This window comes from Sus scrofa, chromosome 6, assembly GCF_000003025.6.
Source record: "Sus scrofa isolate TJ Tabasco breed Duroc chromosome 6, Sscrofa11.1, whole genome shotgun sequence".
NCBI lineage: Eukaryota > Metazoa > Chordata > Mammalia > Artiodactyla > Suidae > Sus > Sus scrofa.
Window position 1 is genome coordinate 93789672 of NC_010448.4, and position 14673 is coordinate 93804344.

The 14673-nt window shown below is 51.6% G+C and overlaps 1 protein-coding gene across 1 annotated transcript in view; it reads right to left on the reverse strand.

Moving 5' to 3' along the window:
- Positions 1 to 14398, reverse strand: part of EPHA10 (EPH receptor A10) — a 39338-nt gene extending 24940 nt beyond the window's left edge. Inside the window, 6 exon segments of the mRNA XM_021095973.1 lie at positions 2156 to 2506; positions 3000 to 3155; positions 10223 to 10324; positions 10327 to 10900; positions 11618 to 11682; positions 14079 to 14398. Coding sequence (XP_020951632.1) covers positions 2156 to 2506; positions 3000 to 3155; positions 10223 to 10324; positions 10327 to 10900; positions 11618 to 11682; positions 14079 to 14304 — 1474 coding nt within the window. The 5' untranslated portion in view covers positions 14305 to 14398.

Below are 14673 nucleotides of genomic sequence, written 5' to 3' on the forward strand. Positions count from 1 at the left end.
TATAATATAAAAACTAAACATTGAATTCACAGAGAAAAAGACTTCAAGGAAGCAAGAGGATGATGTTAATAACAAGAAAACCATAAGTGACAAAAGTAAAGAGTAGTGGAATTGATAAGTTCAAGAGCTGATAATGTACCATAACCAATAAAATAACTGGCAAGAATTAAGAAAAAAAATTGCAAGGACACAACATGAAGAAAGAAAAAGTAGAGTTAACTCCAGATATTGAGGAAAGTTTTTAAATAAACATTTCTGGACTAACAAATTTTAAAAAGATTATCCAAAGATTTTCTATGAAAGCGCAGATTAACAAAACTGATTCAAGAAGTTATAGAAAAGGTTGAGGATATCAGCAAACTTTCCCACTAAGAAGGTACAGTTTCCCAGGCAATTTTGCATGCCTTCAAAGAATAATTATGCTACTTAAAACTGTTCCAGGAGTTCCCGTCGTGGCGCAGTGGTTAACGAATCCGACTAGGAACCATGAGGTTGTGGGTTCGGTCCCTGCCCTTGCTCAGTGGGTTAACGATCCGGCGTTGCCGTGAGCTGTGGTGTAGGTTGCAGACGCGGCTCGGATCCCGTGTTGCTGTGGCTCTGGCGTAGGCTGGTGGCTGCAGCTCCGATTTGACCCCTAGCCTGGGAACCTCCATATGCCGCGGGAGCGGCCCAAGAAATAGCAAAAAGACCAAAAAAAAAAAAAAAAAAAAAACTGTTCCAGAACAGAGAAAAAGAAGAGATTATTCCTGATGGCTTTTTCAAAGCCAGCATTACCAAAACGCTAAAACCTAACAAAGAACACAATAATCTAAAAAAACTAAGGAATCCTCTTGTGGTGCAGCAGATTAAGGATCTGGGTTGTCACTGCAGTGGCTCGGGTCACAGCTGTGGCATGGGTTCGATCCCTGGCCTGGGCAGTTCTGCATGCCGTGGGTGTAAACCAAAAAAAGGAAGGGGAAAAAAAACACCCTAATTTCTTATAAATGTAGATGGAAAAATATTAACACATAAGCCAATTAATTCAGCAAATATAAAAAGAATAATACACTCATATCCAGTAGGGTATAATTAAGGAATGAAAAAAGAGCTCACTTGAAAAGTCCATTAGCAGAATTGATCATACCAATAGGTCAAAGGAGAAAAAATATGTTGTCGTCCTGAAAGATGCTTAGAAAGCATTTTGTAAAATTAACATCTGCTGCTGGCTTTTTTAAAGTTCAGTAAAAAGCAAAAGCATCATATGGCTTGTACGGCGCTGTGGCCAGGTGATTACATATTTATACCCGAGTTACTTTAGAAAAGAATGAAAATTACCCTGTCCTCAGACTTCTCTGCAACACAACTCTGCCAAAAGAAAGGGACGTATAGTCACAAACCAGTCATATCTTCTCAGATATGAAAAGACTCAGAAACCATACCACTCACTTATCTTTCTTGCAAAGGATACTTAAAGGATTATTTGAATCTGAACCCTAGCTGAGGGAGAGACAAAAGTAAGTGCTAAGAATGAGGAAGGCACAGCATTAAAGGATTATAGGTTTTCATTTCTTCCTCTCAATTCCAGATTCAGAACTGTGACTGCCATGTGTTGACCAGTGAATTCTACCAACCCTACAGCCTGAGCCTCCGTGCTTTCTAGCTCTTTTCCAGGACCAAGAGAGAGGATGGCCAATGCAGCCAAACCCTTGCAGAGGGCTGGAGGCAGGGGGACGGACACAGGGTCCCTCTTTCTAAGACAGGAAAGAAGAGGGTATGATTCTGCTTCCTACTGAAATTTGTGAAAAAGTTGAGAGACTTTCCGCTTGTTTTTCACGGAAATAAGAGGCAAAGTAACTGTAGAGTTGGATGTGAGGCAAAAGCTTTCTGCTTTCTGCGTTTGGAGGGCTGAGAGAAAACAAGCCCAGGGGAGAAGAAGGGGAGCGCGCACTAGCTCCCGAAGACCCTCTGAACACTCATAACCTCGCTGGCTGAGGTACACAGTCACCTGCATCCTCAATCCCACCCCCGTGGCCTTCAAGAAGGGGGCTGACCTCGGTGGGGGTGGCCAGGGTCGGGAACTTTTGCGCTAGGTGCAGTTTATTTGGGGTGGCTGCGGGCTGAGGGGATGCCCATGGTGGGCGGGACGGGGGAGCGCGCGGGGTGCGGAAAGCCTTACCCCCGGGCCCGGTGGAGACGGTGACCTGCGCATAGGTGGCTCCCGCGGCGGCCGCCGGGCCTGACACGCCGTTGACTGCGGCCACGCGCACGGTGTAGCGCGCGCCGGGTCGCAGGTGCAGCAGCGTCGCGGCGCGCTCCCGCAGCCCTGCCTGGCGCGGCACGAAGGCCACGCGCGGCCCGCACGGCTCGCACGCGCCCGCCGGGCCCTCGCGGCCGCAGCGTAGGCACAGCAGCGAGTACGTGATGTCCGAGCGACCGCCGGAATCTGCTGGCGGCAGCCACCGCAGCCGCAGCGCCAGCGGCGAGCGGCTCAGGCTGTACTGCAGGTCCCGCGGCGCCGACGGCGGCCCTGGGGGCACAGGAGCCGGCGCTGTCAGGGGCGGGGTAGGGGCGGGGGCGCGGGGCAGGGAGAGGTGGGTTGTGGGAATCGGGCGCGGTCGGTGATGCGGTACATCGGTGATGGGGGTGGGAAGTGAAAGGACAAGGATGGGGATCTGGGGACCGAGCAGAGTGTAAAGGGCAGGAGTTTCCCTCCGGTCGCGAGAATAAGGACAGGTGAAGGCGGGGTGGTGGGGGCGGTTCACACGGTGATCCCCCAAAGAGCCTAACCCCAGCCCTCCACCTGGACTCTGTGGACCTGGTTCTTCCGACCCTAGACCCGGGCCCCCATCACCACCCTAGGCTTCCCTCCCTCCACTCCGCCGTCTTGGGTCGCTGGTCCCCACGTGCTCACAGGCGCTTCCCAGGATGAGGTCCCAGCCCTCACCTGCGCCTCAATTGCTCCATTAAGAACCGCCCCCCACTCAGCCACCCTCGGGAAGGCATTCAGGAGGGGGACTTACGGGTGCAGGACGCCGAGGGCGGGTCGGTGGGCGAGCGCGCGTAGTTGTCCTGGCACACGCAGAACGTGGACGCGTTTTCCAGGGTCCGGCTGTGCTCTGGGCACGGCGAGCAGAGCGGCCGCCGAGGAGACACCTTGTAGAAGCCTGGGGGACAGGCTGCGGGGAGGAACTGGGTAAGGAGGGGGCTCCTATACAGCTTCCTTCTCCTGACTGCCCCCTTTGGGGTGGAACTTTCCTCCTCGAATCGTGATGGGGAAATGAGTGGGCGGGGAGAAGGGGCAGGTCTCTGCTACTCCAGCACCACTCCCTGGGGTGGCAGCTCCCGACCTCACCCTTAGTAAGTGCTCAGTGTGTGAACACTGGAGTATGTCTCTTTCAGTAATTCATTAAATGCTGGTACCAACGGGCATATATTTTATCCTCACTTTTTAAATGCAGGAACTAAGGCTCAGAGAGGTTAAGTAACTTGCTCAATGTCCCACAGCTAGTAAATGGTGGGATTCCAACCCAAGCAGACTGGTTTCAGAGCCCACACCACACTGCCCTAACGTCTATTGGAAGAAAAAGAGCCAAACTTTCCGGTCTCAGTATGAGAACAGAAGAGAGGTGACTCCAAGGGTTGTTCCATGATTACCCAAGGACGCACACACTCCCAGTTACACACACACACACACACACACACACGCAGTTTTCAGAGCTCATTCTCCCATCGCCACCATTTGTGGTTAATGCATCATAAATCCTCTGCAGACCCAGAATGGAGCCAGCCAGGTGGAGAGAGAAGAGCACCAATGGAAGTTCCCTGGTTCTAGCCTTGACAGCTCCTCCGTGACTTTGCTTCTCTCACTTCCCTCACCTCCCCCAGAATGTGGTGGTTAAGAACATAGGCTTTTATATCAAAACAGCCTGGGCTTGTGGCTGAGTTGCACCATTTCTTTGCTGTGTGGCCTTGGGCAAGTTGGTCAACATCTCTGGGCTTTGTATAGAAGACCTACTTCAAAAAGGCGCTTTGCATAGAAGACCTACCTCAAAAAGGCAGTTGGAGGGTTGAGATAAAACATGCCCAGTACAGACAACATTTACACAATAATGGTAGTAATTACTCTTCCTCCAGCACCCGAAGTGGAAACAGCTAAACACCCACTTGAAAAAATTTTTCACCAGCTGGACCAAGGAGGGTAGATTGCTCCTGACCCTTCTCTCAGAACTTGGGGGGTCCCCACCTGGTTCCCTGCCCCCCCCCCAGGACTTCTCTGGCCCTCTCCTCGAGTTTAGCGGGTTGTGGAAGGCTGGCTGCTCTCCAGCCTAAAGAAGACATAATACAGCAGAAGCCATGCAAATTAGCCCTTGGGAAGAACTTTCAGCCTGACTGGGAGAAGAGGGCAGAGCACTCAGGGTTGCCATTATCTGGAAGGCTTAGGCTTGGGAGATCCCATCTTGCCTAGAGTCCTGGGCTTTGGGCAGGGCTTCTGAAGCCCAGGAGCCTTTAGAAGTTTCTGCCTTCAGAGCAAAACATGGGACTTGCTAACATGGTGGTCTGGTTGGCAACAGCAACCCAGTCTGAGACTCGGAGGCTTGGGTTCCAGTGGTTGCTCTGCCATTTCCTGTGCTCAAGAAACAAACCATCAGTCAAATGTGAATAATAAGTATGACCTGCCCACCTCTGTTGTGAAATAAGAGAGGGATCTATTTGCAGGGTCTCACAGCAGGAGGAAAAGAATGCAAGAGGCTCCCCTTCTCCATGTGTATGTGGACATCTGTCTCCCATAAGAGACAGCACTGGTTAATCTCTAGTTTGAGAGGCTCTTAGAAGATGATGTCTTGAGGGGCAGACTCAGGAAGTGACCCCTGACTGCCTGCCCCTCCCTCTCTTCCTCAAGGTCAGAGTCAGAATTTCAGAGTCCTTCTAGTTCAGCATCCACTGACCTATCCTCCAGCATCTTTCCACAGTAGCCACAGACTTTGCTCAGATACTTGGTAATGGGGAGCCCACCTTCTTCTGAGGCTGCCTCTGCTGAACGATGCTGGCAGTTAGAAAGTGCCTCCTTTATGCTGAGCTCAAATCAGCCTGCCTGCCTATAATCCCCCTCATGCCACCATCACAAGGTGTCAGTGTGCCCTGTGGAACCTTAGAGAGCAGGTCTGCTTGGGTCCCTCTGCTCCAGGGCAGTCCTACAGCAATTTGAAGACACAGGTCATACACCCTGATTATCCCCCCAAGGGAAACGCAAGTCTTTGAGTAATTCCTCTGGTGACTGGGAGAGGAGGAAGAAGAGGCAGGAAAGCTAGAAAGAGAAGCCTCCACATCCATCTGCCTTTAGAGGAGAGCTCTGCACTTAACTGTGGAAGGCACTTGGAAGGCCTTCATTTTCTATTTTTTTTTTCTTTTTATGGCCACACCTGAAGCATATGTAAATTCCCAGCTAGAGACTGAATTGGAGCTGCATCCATCAGCCTATACCACAGCCACAGCTATGCAGGATCCTTAACCCACTGAGCAAGGCCAGAGATCAAACCTGCATCCTCATGGATGCTAGTTGTTGGGTACTTAACCCACTGAGCCACAATAAGAACTCCTGGCCTTCACTTTCTAAATACAAATTTAACCATGTCACTTCCCTTCTTAAAACCCTCCAACAAGAATTCCTGCTGTGGCTCAGCGGTAACAAACCCAACTAGTAGCCTTGAGGATGCAGGTTCAATCCCTGGCATCACTCAGCAGGTTAAGGATCTAGCATTGCCATGAGCTGTGGTGTAGAATGCAGATGTGGCTCGGATACCACATTGCTGTGGCTATGGTGTAGGCCTGCAGCTACAGCTCCCATTCAACCCCTAGCCTGGGAACCATGTGCCATGGGTGTGGCCCTAAAAAGACAAAAACAAAACAAAACCCTCCAACAGCTCCCCAATGCCAACCCCTCCACCCAGGCCACACTGAACTCCTCCTTTCATCTCTGGATCTTGTCCTATAATGTCTTACACCTGTGCTCTCCTGGCAAACTCCTATTTTCCCCAAACCCCAGTTCAAAATAATACCTCCAAGTGTTCGTGCTGTGGCACAACGCAACGGGATGGACAGCATCACTGGAGTGCTGGGACACAGGTTCGATTCCCAGCCCGGCACAGTGGGTTAAGGATCTGGTATTGCCCCAGCTGTGGTATAGGTTGCAACTGTGGCTCAGATCTGATCCCTGGCCTGGAAACTCCATAGGCCGCAAGGCAGCCAAAAAGAGCAAAAAAAACCTCCCTCACAAAGCTCTCCCTATCATCCTTCCCACCTCCCTATTCCATAAGGCAGAGCTGATACCATTACAAATGGCCTTTGTCTGGTCTCAGCCGAAGTCCAGAAGTGGGATTAGTTACCTGATTGTATGTCTGTCTGTCTGTCTGTCTGTCTGTCTGTCTCTCATTGCCCAGAGTGTGTATCTAAACTCCCTTCTCCAGCCCCTGATCCATTCATTCATTCAAATTTTTTTAGCATCAACTATGAGCCAGATGCTGTTCAAGGCTCTGGAGCCACAGCAGTGAAAAAGAGGGACCAGGATTCCACTGTCTACCGATACAGATGCCCTCCTCCTGCCTCGCAGGGAGAAGAGAGGCCATCGTTGGTAATTTCCTCAATGCCTGGCTCTCAAACTCAAACCCACCTTCCCTCTTTTTCCTTCCTTCCAGGCCTGCAGGAGGGGAAGGAGCCCCTCCTGTTAAAGATCAGCCCCTCCTCCTCTTCCTCTCTGGATCCCACCCTTCACCTCCTCCCAGACTACCTCCAGATTCCTACACTGCTCCTTCTCTACTGGTTCTTCTGGGTAATAACACAGGGGGTGGAGCCTTAAAAACAGTAGGGTACTGTCTGCCGAGTGTTTAAAAACAATAAAACTGACAAACGCAGTCTGCTTTTTGTTAGCAGCATGCATCAGCAATTCTGACCCACATCAGTAATAAAATACTTCTTCCCCTGAGGACACTACCCCCCATTTGGTACCCCACTGGCTAGCCAAGGCTCCCATCTACAGTAAGGATCTTCTCTCCCCACAATGTCCTCAAGATACCATGCCCTCTCCTCCCCTTTCAAACCCAGCCTCCAGAGAGTGTTTACATGCCCTGACTCCAGCTCCTCAGCTTCCTTCATCCTTCAGCCCACTGCAGGCTGTCGTTCTCTCCATCACTCAGCTGAAACTGCTTCCACTATGGCCACCAGGCAGACACTGACCAATCCTCGCCTTACCTGCCTGCACACCCACCCTGCAGGCTATTCCCTCCCGGACTCCTCCATCACCCCTGGCTGTTGGGAAATAACTCTCTCCCTCAGTCTCTAATCACTGCCCTGCAGTCTCCATTTATGGCCTTTGTTTCTTCCGCTTCCCTTTATATATTGCTCTTCTGCGAGGCTTCATCATTGGCCCTCTTACTTCTTACCCCACATATTCTCCCTGGTCTGTCCCAACCACACCCACAGCTTCAAGTAGCATCTATCTTTGTTGCTGAGGTCCAGACCCACTTTCTAGCTACTCCCATTTGAATGCATCATGGACCCCATAGATTCGATATGTCCATCCACACCCTGTCTTCTCAACCCCAGTGAATGACCCTCTGTCCATTCAAGCCTCCAGATGGTATATGAATGGAAAGTCATCCTTTCTCCTTCTGGATCACATGGTCACCACATGCTGTGGAGGCTATTTCATTGTCACATCCATCCTCATCCTTCAATGATCTCTGCTACTGCCTTAGTTCAGACCTTGTGCTCTTTCTCCTGGACCATTTTTTTCCAGCCTGAAGAAGTTCCCAGGCCAGGGATCAAACCCTTTCTACAGCAGTAACCAGAGCCACAGCAGTGACAGTACCAGATCCCTAACCCACTGAGCCACCAGGGAACTCCTCTCCTGGACTATTGTATCATTTTCCTCCCTTGCTTCCTAGCTTCTAATCTTTCCTTCTCCAATCCAGTCTTTGTAAGTGCAGCTCAAATGATCTTTTGAAAATACAAATCTGGTAGTTTTCATCGTGGCTCAGCAGTAATGAACCCGACTAGGATCCATAAGGTCGAAGATTTGATCCCTGAGTTAAGGATCAGTGGGTTAAGGATCTGGTGTTGAAATGAGCTGTAGTGTAGGTCGCAGACACAGGATCCCACGTTGCTGTGGCTGTGGCGTAGGCCAGCAGCTGCAGCTCTGATTGGACCCCCAGCCTGGGAACTTCCATATGCTGTGGGTGTGACCCTAAAAAGACCAAATGAAGAAAGAAAGAAAATACAAATCTTTGTCATATCTCTATTTCAAATCTTCCCTGATGGTCTAAAGCAGAGTTTAAGGTCTTTATCCTGATGTTCAAGGCCATTCATGATTTGCCCCTGCCCCTCTCCAGCTCCACCACCCCTCTCCCCCAAATGCCCTGTGCTCTAGCCCTGCTGACTTGCTGCGCCCCATCCATGCTACATTCTCTCCTGCCTCCATGCTTCTGCACACAAGCTCTTAATTCAGAATGCTCTTGGCTGCCTAGAAGAAAGGCCTTCTCAACTCTGCACCCTTAGAATTGAGTTCTGCTATCTCCAGGCATCCTCAGCTCTCTATTGAAACATATCACGCCCTATGGTAACTGCTCATTCACACAATATATTTCCACTGGGCATCTACCACATGTCTGTTATGGACACTGGAGCTGCTGAGATGAATATAACCCATTGCCTGAGCTCAAGAAGTTCCTAGACCAGTGGTGGGAACACACATAAGTTGGTGACATCGTACCATGGGGTAAATTCAGAAATAGAGGTTTAGAGAGCACAGAGGTGGATCCCAACCTTACCTGGAGAGCTCAGGAAACTTTATGTCTCCAAGTCCCTTAGTGAACACAAGTTTCCCCAGGGATGAGATGGTGGCATTCATCTATATACACATGATAAAGCCTGAGTAAATACAGATGGTATGTTCTCAATTCATATTGAATGGATGACTGAACAAAGAAATGAGAGCAAGTTTAGTCTCTTCCCCCCTGTCTTCCCACCACTGTATCAACCCCTCTATTAGATTATATATCACTCAGTTGTGATTTTTAAATTTTTACATCTTTCCAACTAGACTGTGAGTTTCTCAAAAGCTGAGATTATGCATGATTCATTTCTGTGCCCTGGCACCCAGAAAAAGACCTGGCTTAGAAAAAGCATCACTTGGAGTTCCTGTTGTGGTGCAGCAGAAACGAATCTGACTAGGAACCATGAGGTTGCAGGTTTGATCCCTGGCCTCACTCAGTGGGTTAAGGATCCGGTGCTGCCATGAGCTGTGGTGTAGGTTGCAGACGTGGCTCAGAGCTGATGTTGCTGTGGCTGTGGTGTAGGCCGGCAGCTGTAGCTTCGATTCGACCCCTGGCCTGGGAACTTCCATATACCGTGGGTGCAGCCCTAAAAAGCAAAAAAAGAAAGAAAGAGCATCACTTGATCTTTCTTCATTAAGTGCACATATCCACACCCCATTCTTACCCATAGTCCTCAGAGCTCCTGGGTAGGGGAGAGAGGAGAGGTCTGTTCCTGGTGTCTCCACAGACCAGAGAGCCCCACAGGGCCCCCAACATGAAGGCTCCCCTCTAGGGAGCACAGGGATCTAGTTTAGAGAGCTGGATAGGATCTTGATAGTCATCTAGTTCAACCTCCCAATCTCCCTCTCCAACTGAAGAATCACCCTGCCATCCCCTGACTATCATATGGTCAGTGACAGGGAGCTCACTCCTTATAATATAATCCATCCCACTGGCCCCTAGCTAGTACAGTTGGGCTACTGTGGTCTTCTTCCTTATGCAGAGGGGAAGTAGCATGACATAGTAGAAAGAACTTGAAAGCTGGGTAAATCTGGATTCAAATCCCTGTTTCCCATTTCCTAACTGCAACTGAGGTGTTAATCTCTCTGAGCCTCTGTTTCCTCACCTGTGAAACAAGGACAATGATGACTTTATTGCTGTGAGTACAGGAGAATGCCTGTGTGAGGTGCTTATCACACTGCCTGAAATACAGGTCCCTGATGCCCCCTTATAAGGAGTCAAATTCACCTCCCATTAACTTCACTCATTGGTTCTGGCTGGACTCCCTGGAAGCACCACAGAAAGTCAGGACTCCACATACAGGCGTCCCCACTTCCCATGCTGCCTCTCTCACCTAGGGCACCCTCTCTCCCAACTGCCATCTGCGTGCTATACTCCCACACCGCACCCCCCCCACCCCCCCGTGCACTGGATACCTTCACAGATGTCACCACGTTCCTGGAATCCTGCACTGCAGCTGCAGCGGCCCACGGGCACCAGCCACTCGCCGTCGGCGCCGCAGTGCATGCGCGGGGGCTTCCGGGTTCCCCTTCCGAGTGCGCCACGCAAGTGCCGGTCACCTCCACCAGCGTGGAGAAGGCGCTCTCAGCTGCAGTGGCTGGGAACGTCGCCAGGCCCCGCACCGTGGCGCGGCACTGCTTGTAGTAGACCCGCACAGAGACCAGCGCCACGCATGCGCCCACGTCCTGGAAGGCCAGGTGGAAACCCCGCCGGCTGAGCGGACCGATCTCGCGCACCTCGGTGTTCAGCTTCATCTTGCGCTCGCCCAGGTCACCCTGCGTGAAACTCTGGTCCGCCGCAATCGTGTCGATCTTGCGGGGTCGGCTACTGCCCGTGCGGGTACGCCCGCGGCCCAGATCGGCCTCAGTTTCAAGGTAGTAGACGTTGAAAGTCTCCTTACAGGTGCCCGCGGCTCCGGGAATGCTGCTGCAGTCGCGCAGTGTGAACTGCAGCTCCACAAAGATGCGCTGCCCACGGCCACGGCTGATCCAGCCAGTCTGCAGCCAGTTATCCTGGTTGGGCTCCAGCACGTTGCACACCTGGTATGTGCGGATGGGACGGTCGTGTTCGTCCACGCCGCTGATCTCCTCCCACTGGGGAAGAGAACAAAGATGTGGGCGGCTCAGAGTCAAGGCTCCCCCAAAAGGTCGCGGCCTGGCGATGACTCGGGCTGAAACCCGCCTTCCCCCTCCTTCTGCAGTCTTTTCTCCCCTCCTTCCCCATATATATCCGTGAAATTATAAGACGCAGAACCAGGAGAAACGTTGGAGACAACTGAGTCCAACTAGTAGGGCAACTGAGGCTCCAGAGAGAGAGAGAGGTAGTGACTTGAGTGGATATACATATCGGGTTAGTAGTAGAACTTGGAATGGAGTCTCCTGGCTCTCCACCCAGTACCCTTTCCATGACACCAAGCTGCTGCCACAGCGTCACATCACCCCACTGCTACCTCAAGTTTCCAAGTCTCTTTTAGGATTCCAGGGCTTGCTTGTTCTGTCAATCCATCAATAAACAACACTGCTTGGAGAATCTATTGGGTGCAAGGCACCATTCAACATTGGCTCAATTCGGATGCCATATTTCTGTTTCTAGATATGGTCAGTTCTCATCTCTCTCCCTCTCCCTCTCTGACTGAAGACCCAGCGTTTACTATTAGGCCACTCTGGCTTGAAGCCAAGACTTCTGGAGGCCACATGCTCTGAGGAGCATTTTGATTTGATGTAACCATGGGGGGGGGGTTGCTAAAGGAACTGAGCCACCCTGGACCACCAGAGGATCCTTGGGACAGAGAGGGGAAGATTTACACTTACCCCATTACTCGGCAGTGCAGTCCAGCCCAGCTCAGCCTGGGAGGCTTTGGAATCCAGGAGGATGACTAAAGAGAGGGGAGATCAGAAATTTCAGAAAGCCAGAAGTTCATGAGGGCAAGATCCTCTGGTGAGTTGACTTTAAATTTACTAGCTGAGGAAACAGAGAATGTGGTGAAGGACACAGATAAGTTTTTCCCATTCCATACCTTCCCCAGAAGGGGCATGAGTCGCTCTAGTATAAAGACAGGTAGCCACGACCTGGGCTATGGCTGCTTTAACAAATTATCACAAATGTAGCAGCTTAAAACAACAAAACTTTACTTTCTTACAGTTCTGGAGGTCAGAAGTTGAAAATCAGTTCCACTGGTCTCAAGTCAGGGTGCCAGCAGGACTGGTTCCTACTGGAGACTCAAAGGGGAGAATCCATTTCTTTGCCTTCTTCAGCTTCTAGTGGCGACCTGGATTCCTTGGCTTGTGGTCCCCTCCTCCATCTTCAAAGCACACCACTCCAATCTTTGCTTCTGTCATCACATTGCCTTCTCTAACTCAGACTCCTCCTGTGTCCCTCTTGTAAGGATCATTGTGATTACAGTTGAGCCCACCTATATAATCCAGAGTAATCTCTCCATCTCCATGCTTAACCACATCTGCTAAGTCCAGGGCAATTTATGATAAAATTCACGGGTTCTGGGGATTAGGATGTGAACGTGTTTCAGGAGTCATTATTCAGCCCAGCACAGAATCCATGATGAGTACTCTAAGAATGGCTCTCAAGGGAGTTCCTGTCGTGGCTCAGTGGTTAACGAATCCGACTAGGAACCATGAGGTTTCGGGTTTGATCCCTGGCCTTGCTCAGTGGGTTAAGGATGGGGCGTTGCCATGAGCTGTGGTGTGGGTCGCAGACACGGCTCGGATCCTATGTTGCTGTGGCTCTGGCGTAGGCCGGCGGCTACAGCTCCAATTAGACCCCTAGCCTGGGAACCTCCATATGCTTCGGAGGCAGCTCAAGAAAACACAAAATAAAAAGACCAAGAAAAAAAAAATGGCTCTCAAATGAGGGATATCAGTGATCCCCCACTACCACCTTCCCAGGTTCCCTAAATTACAACTGAGTTTCAAGAAGAGGGAGAAAGCGAGTATATCAGAGGATTCCTATATACATCCCTAAATCCACTCATATTCAGGGGTTCTTCCGAGGTCTGGGGTCACCAGGAATGAGAGGAGACTTAAACCTTTTTAGCTTGCCTCTCAGGGACAACGAAGTGGAAAGACACTGCCTGCAGCAAGAGAAATAAAAATCCCTCATCTCCTCAGCCAGCCCCTTTCCCAAAGGTTGTCACCTCCACTGCATTTGAAAGACAATCAGGGCTTCTTTAATATGTAAAGCCATGACCCCTCCTACACCAGTGGCTTGGAGTCACTTTCTTCCCTCAGGAAGCATCTGACCAGCAGTATGAATTCTGCTTTCAGTAGCGGTCCCAGAGAAGCACTGGTGTGGACAGCACAGAAGCAGCTCAAAGATAGGAGCCCAGGCCATCCCCAAATCTTGGAAGATTACTTGTCTGGACCTTAAAGGAGGGGGTGGGGCTCCAAGGTGAGAACCTTTCAGAAGATTGGCCCCAGAGGCGTCAGAGACAATGGGCAGGACCGCTGACAGCTTCCCTATTTCGGTATAACTGACAGCACATCGGAATTGCATATTATTGGAAAGCATCAGATATCCAGCACTCCAACCAACCCCGCGGCCAACGCCTCAGATTCCAGCTCCTCCGGATTTTGCACCTGGATATTACGCTTCTAGATTCAACGGAGTGTATAGCTCTCTCAAATCCAGAATCAGAGGCAAGACGTGGGCTCTGGTGCAGCCGGCAGCCCCAAACCCCGCAACGCGGATCGCGCTGGTTAGTGTACGCTCCAAATTCAGCACTGCGGACAGCTCCCTGGTCAGCACGTCGGGCAGCTGCCGGACCCAGACAATCCCCCTTGCCACCAACACAACCACCATCAACAACCCCCACGCCCTGCCTCCCCCGCCCCACCAGCGCTCTACCTCCTGTGAACCACGCAATGGTCCCCTAGACCCCGCCGCTTGGGCTCCATCCCTTCTCCCCACACTCAGGCATCACCTCCGCATCTCCCTGCCCCCATACCTCCCACCTCCAATTGCTCAACCTGTCCGTCTCACCGGCCCCTGAACCACCGCCTCTGGCTCCCACGGTTCCTGGTCTCTTTCTTCCCCAGCCTCCCAGGTCTCCTGCCCCCAAGCTTCTCAATACTCCTCTCTTTTCTGTTGCTTAGCCACATTTTCCTGTCTCTCCAGTTCTTTGCTTCTCACTGCCCGCTTGCTTCAGATTCCAATACAGACTTGTCTTTCCACATGACTCCTTTCCCCAGACCCCAGTTCTTCAGCCTCCTGTCTTTTGGCATCACAAGCTCCAAGAACAGCCACTAATCTCCTCACCTTCCTCGGCCGTCCCGGGCCTCCCTGGTCCCAAAAGCAAAGCGAGACAGAGCGGCATCAGGCAGACCAGCAGGCGCAGCGGATGTGGGCCGGCGCCGATCTCCATGGTCCGCAGACCGAGCTGTCTGTGCGGCGGCGGCTCAAGCCGCGCCAGCCCCAGAACCGCTGAGCAGTGCCCCCAGACCCCTGCGCCGGCTAGGGGCGGGATCTCGGCGGTGACCATCATCCATGGAGACCAATCACTATGCACCGCCGCGAGAAGTCCACCAATCCCCGCCAGCAGAAGGTGGGGGGTGGGGTTTCATAGGCCCAGGGGTGGAACAGCGAATTGGAGGGGCGAAGGAAGTGGTCCCGCCAATCTCCAAACCGTGGGGGTGGGGCAGCGCTGAGAGCAGGCCAGGCTCCTGGGGAGGTAGGTGTGCTGGCGTTGGTGGCCCGGAGAGCTGCACCTTAGCCTCTCATTCCAAAGAAGTAGGGAATGGGGGCGTGGCTTAAGGAGGAGCGAACCTGAACCTCGGGGAGGCAGCGACACTTGCAGCCTCTGAGCTAACCTGGAAGACCCTTGTTTCCAGGACTTGCAGGAGGTTTTGAAGCC